The sequence below is a fragment of the Vigna unguiculata genome, chromosome 10 (assembly GCF_037176805.1).
Source record: "Vigna unguiculata cultivar grain cowpea cultivar isolate G323 ecotype 2 chromosome 10, ASM3717680v1, whole genome shotgun sequence".
Lineage (NCBI taxonomy): Eukaryota > Viridiplantae > Streptophyta > Magnoliopsida > Fabales > Fabaceae > Vigna > Vigna unguiculata.
This window is the reverse complement of record NC_140801.1, coordinates 52,745,931-52,761,556: the sequence shown is the minus strand read 5'-3', so window position 1 is coordinate 52,761,556 and position 15,626 is coordinate 52,745,931. Positions and strand designations below refer to the sequence as shown.

General features: G+C 33.9%; 2 protein-coding genes across 2 annotated transcripts; both read right to left on the bottom strand.

The window, feature by feature from the left end:
- Positions 1-101: 101 nt before the first annotated feature.
- LOC114166269 (coatomer subunit beta'-2-like) lies at positions 102-10,283 on the bottom strand. Its single transcript, XM_028050985.2, has 24 exons — positions 10,011-10,283; positions 9,753-9,773; positions 9,525-9,586; positions 9,176-9,230; positions 7,984-8,020; positions 7,548-7,873; positions 7,304-7,435; positions 7,049-7,197; positions 6,541-6,609; positions 6,117-6,267; positions 5,961-6,026; positions 5,228-5,416; positions 4,724-4,864; positions 4,560-4,634; positions 4,236-4,412; positions 3,988-4,079; positions 3,789-3,905; positions 3,145-3,259; positions 2,956-3,027; positions 1,592-1,788; positions 1,393-1,486; positions 1,102-1,208; positions 845-977; positions 102-681 (listed from the first exon to the last, which is right to left on the bottom strand). The coding sequence occupies exons 1-24, from the start codon at positions 10,011-10,013 to the stop codon at positions 532-534; spliced, it is 2,730 nt and encodes a 909-aa protein (XP_027906786.1). The 5' UTR covers positions 10,014-10,283; the 3' UTR covers positions 102-531.
- Positions 10,284-11,905: 1,622 nt separating this feature from the next.
- On the bottom strand, positions 11,906-14,100 carry LOC114166271 (protein TIC 20, chloroplastic-like). The gene is made up of 3 exons (XM_028050988.2): positions 13,961-14,100; positions 13,499-13,692; positions 11,906-12,747 (listed from the first exon to the last, which is right to left on the bottom strand). The coding sequence occupies exons 2-3, from the start codon at positions 13,680-13,682 to the stop codon at positions 12,110-12,112; spliced, it is 822 nt and encodes a 273-aa protein (XP_027906789.1). The 5' UTR covers positions 13,683-13,692; positions 13,961-14,100; the 3' UTR covers positions 11,906-12,109.
- Positions 14,101-15,626: the final 1,526 nt, after the last annotated feature.

Below are 15,626 nucleotides of genomic sequence, written 5' to 3'. Positions count from 1 at the left end.
TTTGTACTGATTTTTTAAAGTGGACCTCTTGCATGAGATGAGACAGTGCTGTTGTTTCTTTGAAAAGTTTAAGATGAAAAATAAAATATACCTAGTAGTCGTTGTTATCTTGACCTCATCATCCCTTGCACAACAAAAAGTTTACAGGAAACGTTTAGCATGGATTATACCACGATTGCTCAAGCAACAAAATGTTACAAAATCCCAAGCCAAATTGCCGTACAAAATTATGGAAAAATTGGTGATGTGTTCTGAGATTTGGTCACCGTCTACTGAAAATGGACATACTTTTATAACTTCCTCTCTATTTCCCAAAATATACAGCCTAGTTGTAATAAAGTGTATGGTACATTGAAAAGAACAAAAAGAGAATTGCAGGTACTCAGGTGATAGTAATGATGGTAAAAGCAGCTAGTTGTCAAAATGGGAGTTAGAATAGGCACTTGAGAAGCAATCACCCGAGATAAAGCTTCAATTTTGGCGCGGCTCCAACCCAATGCTTTTAGACTTTCGGGCTCCATTATTTTTACCTTACTCTTCGTCTGCCTCATTACCGTTGATGAGGATTGCACCATCCGTAGAATCGGCATCCACTACAACTGCCTCCTCTTGGCTTCCTTCCTCTCCATTTTGTTCCTCACGCTCATCTGGATAGTGCTCTTCCCCATTATGTTCAGTCAACTGGGACATAAGAACATAAAAACAGCATAAACACACTAACACCACTGACAATCCAATTGGGGTTATTAGGCTATACTTTCTGTAGCAGCACAAGGATACTATATCATTTTAGGAGAAAATGTTGAGAACTTATGTACGGTGTTAGCTATACTATTTATTTTACCTCGTGGATAGAGTCCCCATTCTCAAGAGGTTGATCCTCTTCTTCTACCTGCATGTTTCTGAAAGCTTCAACAAGGGTGATATGTGATTTATCAGCCTGGTTCACATACTCTGATGCAGGAGGGTAAACGCCTCTACAAAGAAAACAATTAATTAGTACAAAACATCTGGCAGAAGTTTAGCACACCATACAGAGTAATACATAAATGACCAAAGTTACAAGATACTTGTAAAAAAAGTATGCATTTCCCCGCTGACCTTGTTTCTGCAGCTTTAGATTCAACAGCAAGTGCAACTTGCCAATCATCAAACAAATTAGGATACTCCTCAGGATCAGCCAATGATTCTGCCGCTTTTGAATTAACCTGTGCACATTATCGAATAGATATAAGAATTTGTATTTTTAATCCACATGTACCCTGTCAATATGATAAGAATCCCAGGACAGGGAAATGGACTGTGAACAGAAATTCCTACCTAATATCAAGAGAACAGCATAAATTTCAGACTGTTCAGTTATAACTAAATCTGATATATATAACAAATTACCTTACTGAGATCTTTTCTCCAAATTGCCACTATCTCTGGGACCTTGCTTGGGAGATAGGATCGAGCCATTAAAGCAGCCTCTGGAATACGATTGCTGTCAAAAGTATAACACAGCTACATCAAACGGCAGTCTACCTTAACCCTTTCTCTCTCGGTACAGTAATATCATAAACAAGAGATTACAACCGTAAAATATTACCTTTCCACCAACAATTGAAGACAGTCCTCAAGTTTACCCAACGTGAATAAACAAAGGAATGCAACATTATTTTTCCCTTGCTCTTTAGCAAGAGTTGCGAGTTTTGATATTCCTTCAGCATCCCCTAAAGAAGAATATAGCAGCAATAATCCACTCAAATCCATTGCGTATTTTAAACACTCTTCAGCCATTTCTAACTGCAAGAACAAATAATACAGTGAGCTGCATAAGAACAAGAAAGATACCAAATACCAATCAATATCAAGTGTCCAGAATTATTATCAATTACAACAAGAATAGAATAAATATTCAACTTCCTAATCATGCATCAGAATCAGCACTGAGTTCTGGGACAATTGGAACTTTTGAAGGAGATGAAATGGAGTGTTCATAATGGATTGCTTTTGGATTGAGTAATAAATAATGATGCTCTATTTTGTGGAAGTTTTAATGAAGCAATGGAAGAGTGACATTATTAATTGGGATCCTAGGATCTCTTCAAATTTGATAAATTCCTTCTTTTATCCCATTGTAATGTTTTCCATCACAGAAAGATCATTTCTAAAAACAATTAGATGATGAAAAACTCATAAAACATAGGCATGTCTGATTTCTGTTAAACAACATATGAATAGTTTCATTATTTTGACTAAGTGATTGCTGAATTTCCCACAAGTGGACTATAAAAGCTTGGTTGATTCCTCTTACCACAGTCACCGTAAAATGCAAGAGGAAGATAACGCTTAGATTGGGGTGAGGAGGATAAGCAAAACCAGAGCCATGTGTGACTTGTTTCAAATGGTTAGTGAAGATGAGACTTTAATCCAAACTCAAGAGGATGTGCAATACTCGGAACATTGTTAGAAAAAGAACTGAAGCAAGTCAAGCAACATGATACCCACAAGCCAAAGTGACAAGCAAGATATTGATGCATAATATAGGACCCGAAAAATGAGAAACACTAGTAAACCTAGCCCTATCCCCTTTTGTTGAGAAAGTGCCGTGTGTGAACCAGTGGCAGAAAATCTGGGGTCAAATTGAAAAACAACCATTTGCGCTAAAAAATATTAAGGAACAGCTGGATTGGAACAGCATCCCAAACACATAATCAATATGTTTTTTCTAAGAAAATGGTCCCCGCATATCCATCTAAGCACATAGTAAGACTCTACAAGTATTGGTGTAATGTAAAATAACATACTATAACGACGCTGTTAATTCTGGAGAATTTGGGCTTCATAGTTTGGCACTAATCAAAATTTCTGAATCCTCTTAAGCATGGTTTTATTGAGCACTATATTTAGGAATGTAATTCAGCCAAACGTTAAAGAAACCCTAGAAACTCATTTGATAAAGAAAAACACCTTTCCAGTAGACATAGCTAATTCTCCCAATTGCTTCCATTTAGACTCACTCTGCACTTCGGTGGCTATACCCTGCAAAAGAATAATGAAAATATAACCCCATAAGTTAGACTCATGCACATGAGAAATGCAAAAAAACTCGAAACCCAAGTTTTATACTCGCAGGAAAATATGAACTTGTGCACTTACCTTGGCAACCTCTAATCTTCCAAGCTGAATGGCTAGATCAAACCTGTAGTCAGGATCAGTAGCTACCTCAAGAGCATCCTCTATCATTCCTCGTGATTCTAGGAAACGAGCCACACTAGTGAAGGAAACAAATAAACAATTGCAATTAGCGTGTATGTCACATCTGAACATCAAAAAACTGTAGTCTATTCTAAGTCAAGGACAGCAGAAAAAAATGCAGTATATATTCATATAATTATATATTAATTTCTTAAAGAAAGCAAGCAGTGATAAATAATGAACAAGCAAGAAGACTACAGTGAGTCCAAAATGACATCAAAGAAGCCAAGTAAAGTATCATCATTAACAAGCGCACAAAAAACTTGAACATGAGAGTGTCAGATTATTCACTCCAATTTTAAGCTGGATGGTATTTTTACTCATGGAATCATACCAGAACCTTAATTGCAAAAAACAAAAAAGGGCATGTAGTGCATGAAAATTATTGGCATTGTGTTAATTGTTTTTGGTAAGTAATTTTCCATAATTTTATAACACAATGCCATACAAAAAGAAAAGCTTTTCACAAAAACATATCAAACATAATTTCTAAATAATGAAAGCAAAAGTCATTTTGTAACAAAGTAACAAGAAATAACTACTACCTGTTATGATGTTCTTTAGGAATTGATGGTAGAATTTCATTGGCTCTTTCCAAGTCACCACGCATGACAAGTGTCTTGTACTCAATCAAGCTTAAAAGTAGTGTGTATCCCATAACACTGAGTAAAATAGACAAAAGAAGAAAAAATCAGGATTTCGCATTGAGTGGTTTTGAATGATGCAAACCATTGATTCACTTACTTGAACTCCTTGTCTATCAAATAGACCCTACTCTGGCTGGCAAGATATCCCAACAAGTACATAGGACGGTCCAAATGAAACATTGTAGTTACCTAAATTCATAATGAAATGCATCATCAGGAATTGTAGGATCCTTGTTCAATAAATATACATACAATAAGAGATTCATCAAGACAAAGAAAAATATTACAGCAAGTTCAAAAAATAAATATGCATTTTTGTAATCTAAAAGGGAAAAGAAATAATACCTCACCACCAACACAATAGTTAAGCCTCCAAGAAGAATTGTTGTAGATAAAGCAATCCCCAACCCAGATCCCGGTCCTGATGCGTTCACTCATTTCATGTAGGAGCTCAAAGGCATCTTCAACACCTTGCTCATCCGCAGGGCTTCCACTATCTAAATATGATGCAACAACATCACGCTGCGGCAAAGGAAGTTAAAATGTTTACCACACTTCACCAGTAAAGTGCCATTAGATATTCATTTAACCAAAACATAGGAAAAAACAACAACTTCACATAGAAACTCAACAATTGTAAAAAATGGATCAAGTTTGTAGAATCCTCACATTGTACTTCAAGATGTAGAATGACGTATCACTAGCAATTGTCACTAGATCACCACTGTCAGCCCAGTAGAGGTTCTGACACAACAAAATTTAACAAAATTAACAAGACATAGAAAGAAAGAAATAAAAGCAGAAAGCTGATGCCACCTCATGGAAGCACTTACTTTAACATTAACATCAATACGACGAATCAACCTGCATTCAGCCCAATCATAAAAGCAGATGAAATCATTTGAGCACATTGCCAATACAGTGCCTCCAAATATTCGTTCAGCTGAAAAAGTTGGTCGGATACTCTTCTTTTCCTGAAATATACAAATTTTGTCCCCAATTAAAACTTTATTAGACAACAAATTTCATTTGGAAGACATCCTAAATGATGGGAGAATTTTTGTGTGAACCAAATTAGGCAACTAAAATAAAAATCAATAATCTCTTATTACTAGCAGCAATGGAAGCACTTTTCCCATATGTTAGTCAGATGCAATGGTCAAGGAAAATTAGCTGATACCATAGTTTTATTACATGGTCCCTTTTGTAACAGTAAATCATAGGCAGAAACCAGTTTGCCCATCCTTTTAACAAATTATTTAGAATTTGGTGGTCATCACTTTTGTGCTATTCGGATAAAGAATAAAAAGAAAGAGTAGAGAAAAGTGAAGCACAACCTGGAAATTTTTGCTGAAAATTTTGACCTTCGACGTACTTTCTCTTACAGCGTACTCCCCATCTGAAGACCAAGCAAACTCCAAGGCAGAACCAAATGATCTATTTCTCCATGCCAAAGCAGTGTATATAATGTATTCCCCATCTCCACAAACAACAACAAACCTCCCATTTGGATTGTGCCTTAGACTCTGAATATAAAAGTAAACCAATGGTCAGACACCAATGAACATGCATGAAAAATTAAATTAGTGGTGATAAGTAAACCTTATGGGGCAGACTATTACTTTGAAGCTCACTTCTTTGAGAAGGGATTGAATACAGGAAAAGAATAGTCTGTGATACCAACTAGTTGATACACAATAAAACCTATATTTATTTAAATAAATACTCATTGATACACAGATTACATAAACAGATGATGGGCAAAAGAACCACGGAGATGATGACCAATTCAATCCGATAAAACAATGGCAAGCTTTATGCTTACAAATACAATACCGAGGAAAAAAAAATCAATCAGAATTAAAAAAAATGTAAGAAAAAAGGCATGAATCACCATAATAAAAAGTCAGAACCAGAATTGATATACCAAAACGTCTGAATTGCTAAATAATGTAACACACTTGCTGCTTGTATCCTTTAAGAGTTGCCTAATGTGAGCATAATCGATAAAAGTAGACAAGAATGAAAAACAATGAGACTTAATATCAAAGAAAAGGAATGCTCACTCACTTGTGGATAGAGATCACAGGTGCCCAACTCCTTAACAGCCAACGGTAACCTTTCTCCATCAGCAATCTAAAATACATGGTACTAGTGTCACTAAAGCAAGTTTCAACTTTTCTCTCACGTATTATATGGACAAAAAAGGTTAAAAAGAGCCCAAACCTCCACATCTGCTCCTACACTCCTTATATTGACAGTTTGAATTTCATTGTGCTTAGCCCAAATTATTTTTCCACTGTTATCCATGCTGGCTACTGGTTCTTCTCGACCAAGTTTGACCATAATAGTACCTTCATCATAGCCTATCACAACCCTTCAAAGAAAGATTTTTGTAATTTAGATAATGTCATGACAAATGATCACGAGAAGAAAAAAGTAAAAAAAAGTTCTGCATTTAGTTAAAGCAAACGAGATCCATGACACAAGGAGAGAAAGAAGTTTGCTAATCAGTAATCTAATCAGGAGTGAGTATTTCATTATTGAGGTTGAAATAGACACTATTATCCTACACCTCCACTCAATGATTCATGGTCATGTAGATATGAGACTTAGTAATTACTTTCACAATTTAATCCAAAAAACTCACCGACGTGAACCCTTCAGGTATCCAACAGCCCAAACTCTTTCAAGGCCATAGTTCAATGTGTTCTCCAGCCTGCAGATTATACCACCATTAAACTTTAAAAATAACTGGAACCTATCCATAAACTCATATATACTTCAAACTAATCTTGGTATAAAATCTTCAAACAGTGTAACATGGAGCAAGGTCACAATATATATATATATATATATATAAGAATCAAGCACCACAATACACTCTTCCCGACCAAATATCTAAATTCTCAAATGAACATCAAATTTAGGCATTCAAGTAATTAAAAAATGGGTGAAGCAACAGGTGGAAAACAATATCATAATTTTTTAAAAAGAAGTCATGATTTCATTCTGTGATAAAAAAAATAAACCAAAATCAAATTATTCAAGTTCCTATGATAGAGTGACGTTGACAAAAATGGCAAGAACAATGCACAAAATTAAATAGCAAAAAATAAAACTCCCAACTCAGTAATCTGTTAAAAACATAAAATTACCTATAAGTTGTTGAATGCCAAATGCGCACTGTGCCATCCTCAGATCCAGTAATGATTATAGGTAGTTCAGGATGAAAGCATACAGCAGATACATTGTGTGTGTGACCTTCTAGAGTCTGGACACAACTTTTGGTTTGATAATCCCATACCTGTTTTAAAGGTTTTATTGCCATGATAATTCCTATCCATATATACTTATTGGAAAACAAATTAAACGGGAGATGACAAAGAAGAAACACAAAATAGAAAACAAACCTTGGCAGTGTGATCATCAGAACCAGTAATTAGATAAGGTTTGTCACCACCAGTAAAGTAATCAACACAATTCACTCCTTTTTGATGGGCATCCAGTGTAAAATTGGGGTCAGGGGAGCCAAGATTCCAAATCTGCAAGTGAAGATAGCAGTATTAATGCATTACTTTTTAATATTTACAATAGGTGTATGGAAATAAACAAAGAAAATGGACGAAACAACTAGCAAGAAGAACACATGTATACCTTTATGGTGCGATCAAGAGATGCACTAGCAAAGGTGTTTGTGTCTTTAGGATTAAATGTCACTTGCATGACATAATGAGAATGTCCCTCAAATATCTGGGTACAGATCCAACCCTTTTCCCAATCCCAAAGCTTTATGAGCATATCATCAGATGATGACAACACATAAGGAAGGGTAGGATGAACCGCAACACACCTAATGTAATCTGTATGTGCCTCAAATACTTTAACTTTGTCCATTGTGTTGTAATTATATACACGAATAAACATATCATCTGCCCCTGCCACAACCCACTGTCTGCGAGCAATAAACTTAGCTGACCTAACTGCAAAAATCAAGTTGTATATGAGAGACCCGCATATAAAAAGAGAACGAAATAAAATGAATCAAGAGGAAGATATACAAACAACAAAACAGACTAAAAAATTCACACACCTGGTAACTCAGTAACCTCAAAAGACTTTGCCATGGTCTGAAATAAAAAGATAAAAAATTAAACTAATTGCACAGACAAATCTCCAAAGAAATTAATGAGGAATATCTATTTGAATAAAGTGTAGCGAAAATTACAAATATATGAACAGGTGGTAGAGGTTGTCTTTTATTAATACCAACCTAAAAATTTATAAATACAGTGAAGAGAGGCCATGAAGTCATCATAGAATACGCAAGAAGGATATGTTCATTCAATATTAGCAGAACACAAACCAAATACACGACACAGAATATACAAAACTAAGTACAGGAGCATTTTTCTTCTTGGTTTTCCCTCATATTTCAAAAAAAAAAAGACTATAATTCTTCAAAATCATTGATGATATTTTTTTTTTGGGTAAAGAGGAGGAGAAAAAAGCCATAGTTAATGCGGATAATAAATCTACAAAAGCGCTCACATCATCAGATAGCTCAACTATCAACAGTGAAAGGACATCAATAATGTCCAAAAGGGAGGAAATGCACCAAAAATAGCCATCCCTTATATGGGATATTTAGACTATCAATTTCTGTAAAGTAGGAGTACCTATTAGCATTTCATCAACATTTTTATTATTACAAAGGATGTCTATGACCTGGTGCAGATAAGGAAACAATAGGCTAAAGTGGAAGCAACTCAATCTGGTTGGGATTTGAAAGCTAAACTGCTAAAGTTTAATTTTTCTATGGTCTGTTTGGGTAAAACACCTTAATTAAACACTTTTCTATAAGCTCTTGTCGCACAATAATAGGCATGAATTAACTATACAATTATTTGAAACAAACAATCAAAAACTTTATTTAAGAAGCTTCGCCAAAAAGTAATGAAAATTATAGAAGCTCAAAACTGTTCCCGAGCATGGTAGCTTAAGATATATAATCCTAATATTTTAGTAGAACACCAACATTTTCTGAACATTGCTGTCAAACAATATATAATCATAAAGTAGTTTTTTAACAAAAGGAATAAATTATGCAACTGCTTTGAATTTTGAAGAAGACATAATAAATAGATCATTTACTTGTGGATCAGCATATCACTGTACATAAGCACCATGCAAAAGATGGTGTGTCTGACTCAGGTGCCAACATGCACGAATTAACATTATATTTCTCAATACAAAATAAAAACCAAATAGAAAGATCTACAAACCTGAGATTGGTAGTTCCAGATACAGACAGTTCCAGAGTATAAACTTGCCAGAATCCTGTATTAATTATAGCAACATCACACAATTCAGTGAAACATCCAAGCATCCACTATTTACCTATCTTTCGAATTTCCACAGTAAAACACATAAGTAACAGTAGTCCCACAAAACAGACATAGCCACTAATAACAAATGCTCACAAACTATCCCTAACTCTGTAGAGATCATGCTTGAGAAAAACCAAATGATGGAGTAGCATCCAGTCATTCGTGATGGTTACCAATCTAGCTACATATCCTAAACTAATTCCAGAGTAAAATTGCAACAACACAACCAAAGACAAGGCATTACCATGGTTCTGTAGGATGTAGATCCACAGACTTCACTCTCTCTGATCTTTGTGCAAGTTTTCGCTGTTCAAATATCACGAGAATACACAAGTTTAAGCAGTCAGGAAGTAATACACTCCGCTACACTCGGTTGCATGGAAGTCTAAATCACAGAAAACCTCTCAACACCAAACTTATCAGACATTCCTCGAAAAATAAACCTCAATACGAAATACAAAGAGAAGAGTACCTTAATTTCGAGTCGGAGAGGCTGCAAAAGCAGGCAAAAAACAAAGAAACAAATAAAAAAGAGTCAATGCACAATTCCACAATAGATCCCGGAGTAACTGAAATCCTGAGAACTAAATTAGGAGGCTAGCCTTTGAAGTCTCGGATATACAATCAATTGAAATTCAAATAGGAATAAGAAAACATTAAATCCAAGCGAGTCCGCTCCAGATCTAGGATTGCTGAGAACGAAGGGTTAGGGATAAGAGAGGAAACTCACCATTTTCGAAGATTGATTGCAGGAACTAAGAAGCTTTTATCGCGAGTACTCGTCGGAGATCAAGCCAGATTCGAAGAGACCACTAGATCGAAGATATAGAGAGAGAGACAGAGAAAGAGCGCAAGGTTTGCTTGGCAGTGCAGAGCTAAAGAGTGCAAATATGATGATAGATGGAAAACAAAGGAGAAGGGAACGCCATTTTGCAGTTAACGCGAGGATTTACGAGAATGCCACTGGACTCTGTAGTGTCAAATGGCAAATACGTCGTCGTTCGGTGTGCTGGTAGGGTGTAAGTATCTATCTGCTAAGATACAACGGGACGAAGATGGTAAAATTGACGGCGTGGATCAAATGTACCCATGACTCGTTTTGTTTACTTCTGCAATAAAATTATGGGAATTTCTTGCAAATTAGTGCTTGTGATATTTTAGTCCTTGCAATTTATCTATTTCGTTGAAGTGCAGTGTTGATATTGTAGGTTTTTGGTAAAAAAGTGTAGTGGTGATATTGTAGGTTTTTGGTAAAAAAAATGATATTCTAATTTGTTTAGTATAAGAGACAATAAAACATGTTAATTTATAAATAATGATATTGTAGTATTTTTATTTTCATATTTTTGTTCTAAATTAGATTGATCATAAAATATAGCATCATGTAAATTTTGTTTCCATTCTTTATTGCAATGTGTCAATGGAAGAATTATTCCACACTGCCAAATGTGAACTCCCCTGGTAAGTATTTGGAGAGTCAATTTTTGTACATTTAAAAAAAAATCAAACACGTTAAATTTGAATTTTATTTTTTTAATTTTAGATATTTTATTGAAATAAAATAATTCAAATTTATTCATTTTTTATAAAGGATTTTAATTACTTCCAATACAACATCATTTATAATTTAAAATTATTAGTTGATAATACTTTTCAATTGATACTTGTGTCAACATTGATGTTTTTGTCATTGACAAGATTGAATTTTTTTTCAATTGTATCACTAAGGTTGGTTAGATTTTTTTTAGCCACTTTTTTACTAATGTCTGTTGAAAAATCTCCCAAATTGATTTTTAGCTAAAAATAATAAAATTGGTAAAAAGCTTTCCTAAAAATATATTTTATACATTTGACTCTTAAAAAAAATTGCATATATTTATTAAGGCGTTGAAATTTCAGAATAGTTGTTAAAAATTTATCCCCGTATTGAATGGCATTTACCATGTTCGTATCATTATTAATTTTACACCCGTGATTTGAATAGAAAAAACATGGTAAGCTGTAATTACATGAAATTAATTTTGCCTCTATTCAAATTGACCACAAGTAATAAAAAAGAAATTGCACTAGATGAACAAAATTACACTTAATATCAAACTTGCTTTATACACTCAAATTCACTAATTCTAGCCTTAACAAAGTCTTCCTTTTCACTACTGCTTGGGAATCCACAAAGGAAGAGGCAGAGATAGGCTGACTTGAAAGCAACTAATCATTAATTATTTTTGTTTTGCATACATATATAGAAATTTGTGCAAAAAAAATCAAAGTAAAATGTAATATGTCGCAAGAATGAGGCTTTCATGAGGCATAAACTACGATGTTATATTCCAAAGAAAATTCTGTCCAAATTGACCACTCCCATCCATAATCCTCAAAGAGAAAAAGCTCAAACAGGTAAAATTGATGCTTAGTAACAAAACTTGGGAATCTTGAATCACACCAAGAGTATATAGAGATTTAATACCCTTAATTGATACAATCATATCAATCTCCCATTTCAAAGTAATTTTGTAGACTAATCAAGTTCATGAGTACGCTTAAAATTGGTATCTTACACAAGGACTAACTATCTAGAAGATAATGTGCATTTGTAATAGAAATTGACTGAAGAGAATGTCAAAGGAAAGAGGAAAGGAGAGGGATTAAACCCCTGAGACTACACATAAAGTCAATACAAATAAGTAGGAAATCATATCTCATACATATTTTTTTTCCCACACAAATAATCACTAAAAGAACTACTTGTTCTACAATGTTGTTCAAGAAAAACTCTGATACAACAAAAAAGTGATATAGAAGGGTAAACTTCTTTACATATATTCCTTGTTAATCATATGGAATTTGGATATATGCTGCATCACAGATGAAAGGAATGTCAGCATACATACCAACAAGAGCACACCTTATGCACTCCAAAACAGTAAAGAGATAACCAAATGATACAGCAGTCCAGAAATGCATTCCCATTTTGCCCCAGTAGAGTGATAGTGGCATCCAGCGGCTCACAGTTCCTATAACCTGCAGGGCAATCTCCAATAACATTCCCATCACGACATGAAATCTGAAGAAATGAGGCCATTCTTTTCTCCTCACAATTCCAAGATACGCAACAAAAAAGTATGCCATGAGAAACCAGCTAGGCAGGCTCCCAATTGCCATAAGAAAAGGGTACGTGTAGAATTCAAACAATTCCAAAAATGGGTGAAGATTATATGCCGTCTCAGCATACATCCATGTCTCATGGAGAGGCATAAGGTAAGGTAGGCATGCTAATGATCTCCACCACCATGGCGGTTTTTTGGTCATTGGAGGGTAACGGAAGCTAGTTGGGACATCCTTTGATGCTCTAGGGACCATATTCGACTTGGTCAACTTGGGTAACACAGGGAAAGAGCGAAAGAGAAGATTTTGACCCTCACTTAAACGTAAGCTTGATGCGGCAAACACGTTTGAAAGTGCCATTCCTACCACAGAGATTGTATGAACAATTCAGTTAGAAAATAAAATCATCAAGGAAGCCTATTGCAAAGAGAAGGTAGACTAAAGTGAAACCTGACTAACAAATTTCTAAACATTAAGTGCGTACCCCTAATCAAGTGTTACTTAAAAGTACAACATTTAATAATGATAATGATCCACTAAAGGCCATTGAGACCCTTTTTTCTACCAAATATATTATAAAGTTATGGAGTTCGGATTGACATTACACAGACTGCTATGCAAGAAAAGTTTCTTACCTTTCACTCTAACTACCTAAATAATCTCAAATATGAGTTCCGAGTAAGAAATTTCTAAACATTATATTCACACCTTCAATCAGCTGTTATCTAAAAGAACCACATTTAATCATAATACACCATTGAAGCCCTTTTCCTACAGAACACAATATACTTCTAGAGTAAATAGCGCACACACTAACTGCGTCAGGAGATTTTACGCCGTTATCCAATCACAACTTTATGAGTACTAATTTTGCTAAATTATTACAATAAATACCTTGAAAAACATCCCTATGATGAATTCTGATTGGTTGACAATGTAACAGCCTTTTATACTGTCCGTGCACAGATTTTAAGCTCATACTTTTAAATGTTTTGTCATTTACATATATGGAGGGTCAAATTATATTCTCAGAAGTCATAATAAGCTCAAAAATTCAAAACATGACCAATGGAAAAGTGAACGAGAGAACAGATAAGAACAGCATGCACGAACCTCTTGGAAACGAGGATTTACACTCTAAATTATGTCGCGAAAAGCTTCGGGTGATTGAGGCGGCAACCTTAGCAGACATTCGAGAAGCGCATCGAACGACAGAGCTACTAGGTAAGACATGGTTGCGTGAGCTAGAATTCACAGGGGCACACCCTTGGGATAAAATGCAACCATTTTGTATCATGGTTGATCAACTGATCGAAGAAGGAAAACCACGAAAAATCAAATTAAGATTAAATTAAAAATTAACAGCTGAAAATGGCCACTGAATCGGATAATACATAACTAATTAAAAAATGAAAAAAACAAACACAGCATTATAATCACATCAGTATTTGCTTTGGTTTTCGTTAGGTTTAAGCCAAGAAACAATCCAAGAATCTGAATCACACTGTGAAAGTTGTTTTCAATGAGATTATGCAGCACCTTGTTAGAATAAGACTGGTATCATAGAAAACTAACCTGAGTCCCAGAATCAATTTCCAGCGAGTCCTACTTAGCGACTCCAGTGTTGAGGGAATTTTCGAGGTTCGTGTGTTAGGTTTATCTGCTAGCGTCTCTGCAAATCAGTTTTCACAGAACAAATAGATAAAGAAAGAGAATGTGCTTCGATTGGGCTGGATAATATTTCTAGAGTTCGAAATGCGCCAAGCCCAAACCAAAATAAATTATTTTATTTTATTTTACGTGATACCTTTTTATTTCTGCACCGCACTATTAATAACTACACAACTCCAATAATGTTAAAAGACTGAAATACCCTTCCCTATTGTCAATTACATTACCCCTGACTTCGTTCTTCACAACAAAGAAACAAGAGAGAAATCTTGTTTTAAAACACATTTTTTGTGTTTTAGAAAACCTTTTCTAAAAAATTGATTTAAGAAAATATCATTTATATTTTAGAAAGGTATTTCAAAACATGTATTTTCTTTTGTTCCAAAAATATTATTAAAAAAAATGCAATTATATTTCAAAATTACGAAGATGCATTAGAAAATTGTTTGAAATCTCCTGTCTTCTAGATATAAGATTAATTTAAAATATATATATATATATATATATATATATAAAATATAGTTAAAGAAAATTGTATTGACATAATATATAAGAAAAACTTGGACAAAAGAAAAACCACATGTTAAAACACTTATTTAGGGTCAACGCTAAATAGTTGTACAGTAAAAAATAATTGATAGTGAGGCACAATAATTAAACAATTTTTCCATCCAGATAATTAAATTGCACCATATATAAGGTATCTTTATACACAAAAAGACTGTAATGCAGCACACTCAATAATTAATGCTCCATATACCACTTTCTTCCTCATAATGAATTCAACTTTTTTTATAAATATTCAGCAAAAGAGTATTCAAACAAGATCAATGTCTGGTTTATTGAATAATATAATAAAATTATTGAGACAGTGGTTAACCTAATTAATCATTGTTACTGGGAAACTGATAAAGGAGAAGTGCAGAAGTATATATGTATTAGAACCAAAAGGCATATTCCAAGAATAAACTTCTCCACTTTCCAATTTTCTCAAAGTTTTTGCGTTCCTTCATGTTCATCCACTAGAGAACCTCTCAAACACCCTAACCAATTTCCTATATGATATTTTTAATTGGTTACTCAGCATTAATTTGTATAAGTCTGTGTTTAATTTGTATATTATATATACAATACAAAATCTTGAATAGCTTTTTCTTTCGATATGTCAAATTAAACTTTAAATTCGTTGATATATAGTCGAGGGTTAAATATATTTTTTTCTCGATTTTTAGTGAAATTTGGAATTAGTTTTTGGGTTAAATATGTTTTTAGTATCTTAATTTTAAGTGAATTTTGAAATTAGTCTATTTTGAAATTTTGGACCAATTTAGTTTTTTATCTTTTGAAATAAATGGATTTAGTCATTTTAATCAAATTTTGTTAAGTTTATTTGACATTTAAAGCGCGTTTCATAATAATATTTGACTTAACATTTAAAGCAAAAATGTGTCAAACAGTATAAACAACTCAAATCCAATCCTGAAATATGTACGAAACATCAAACAAACCTAACAAAATTTAATTAAAATGATTAAATTCACGTATTTCGAAAGATGAATGAGTAAATTGT

What these genes read in the sequence shown, in the direction of transcription:
- LOC114166271 (XM_028050988.2), bottom strand. Translation starts at nt 13,682, where the DNA reads ATGATACAAAATGGTTGCATTTTATCCCAAGGGTGTGCCCCTGTGAAT. An exon ending in TAAATCCTCGTTTCCAAGAG is followed by an intron (nt 12,748 to 13,498) that starts GTTCGTGCATGC and finishes TCTCTGTGGTAG; the next exon opens with GAATGGCACTTTCAAACGTG.
- LOC114166269 (XM_028050985.2), bottom strand. An exon ending in GTGTAGGAGCAGATGTGGAG is followed by an intron (nt 6,027 to 6,116) that starts GTTTGGGCTCTT and finishes CATGTATTTTAG; the next exon opens with ATTGCTGATGGAGAAAGGTT. An exon ending in CCTGTGATCTCTATCCACAA is followed by an intron (nt 5,417 to 5,960) that starts GTGAGTGAGCAT and finishes TTTTATATTCAG; the next exon opens with AGTCTAAGGCACAATCCAAA.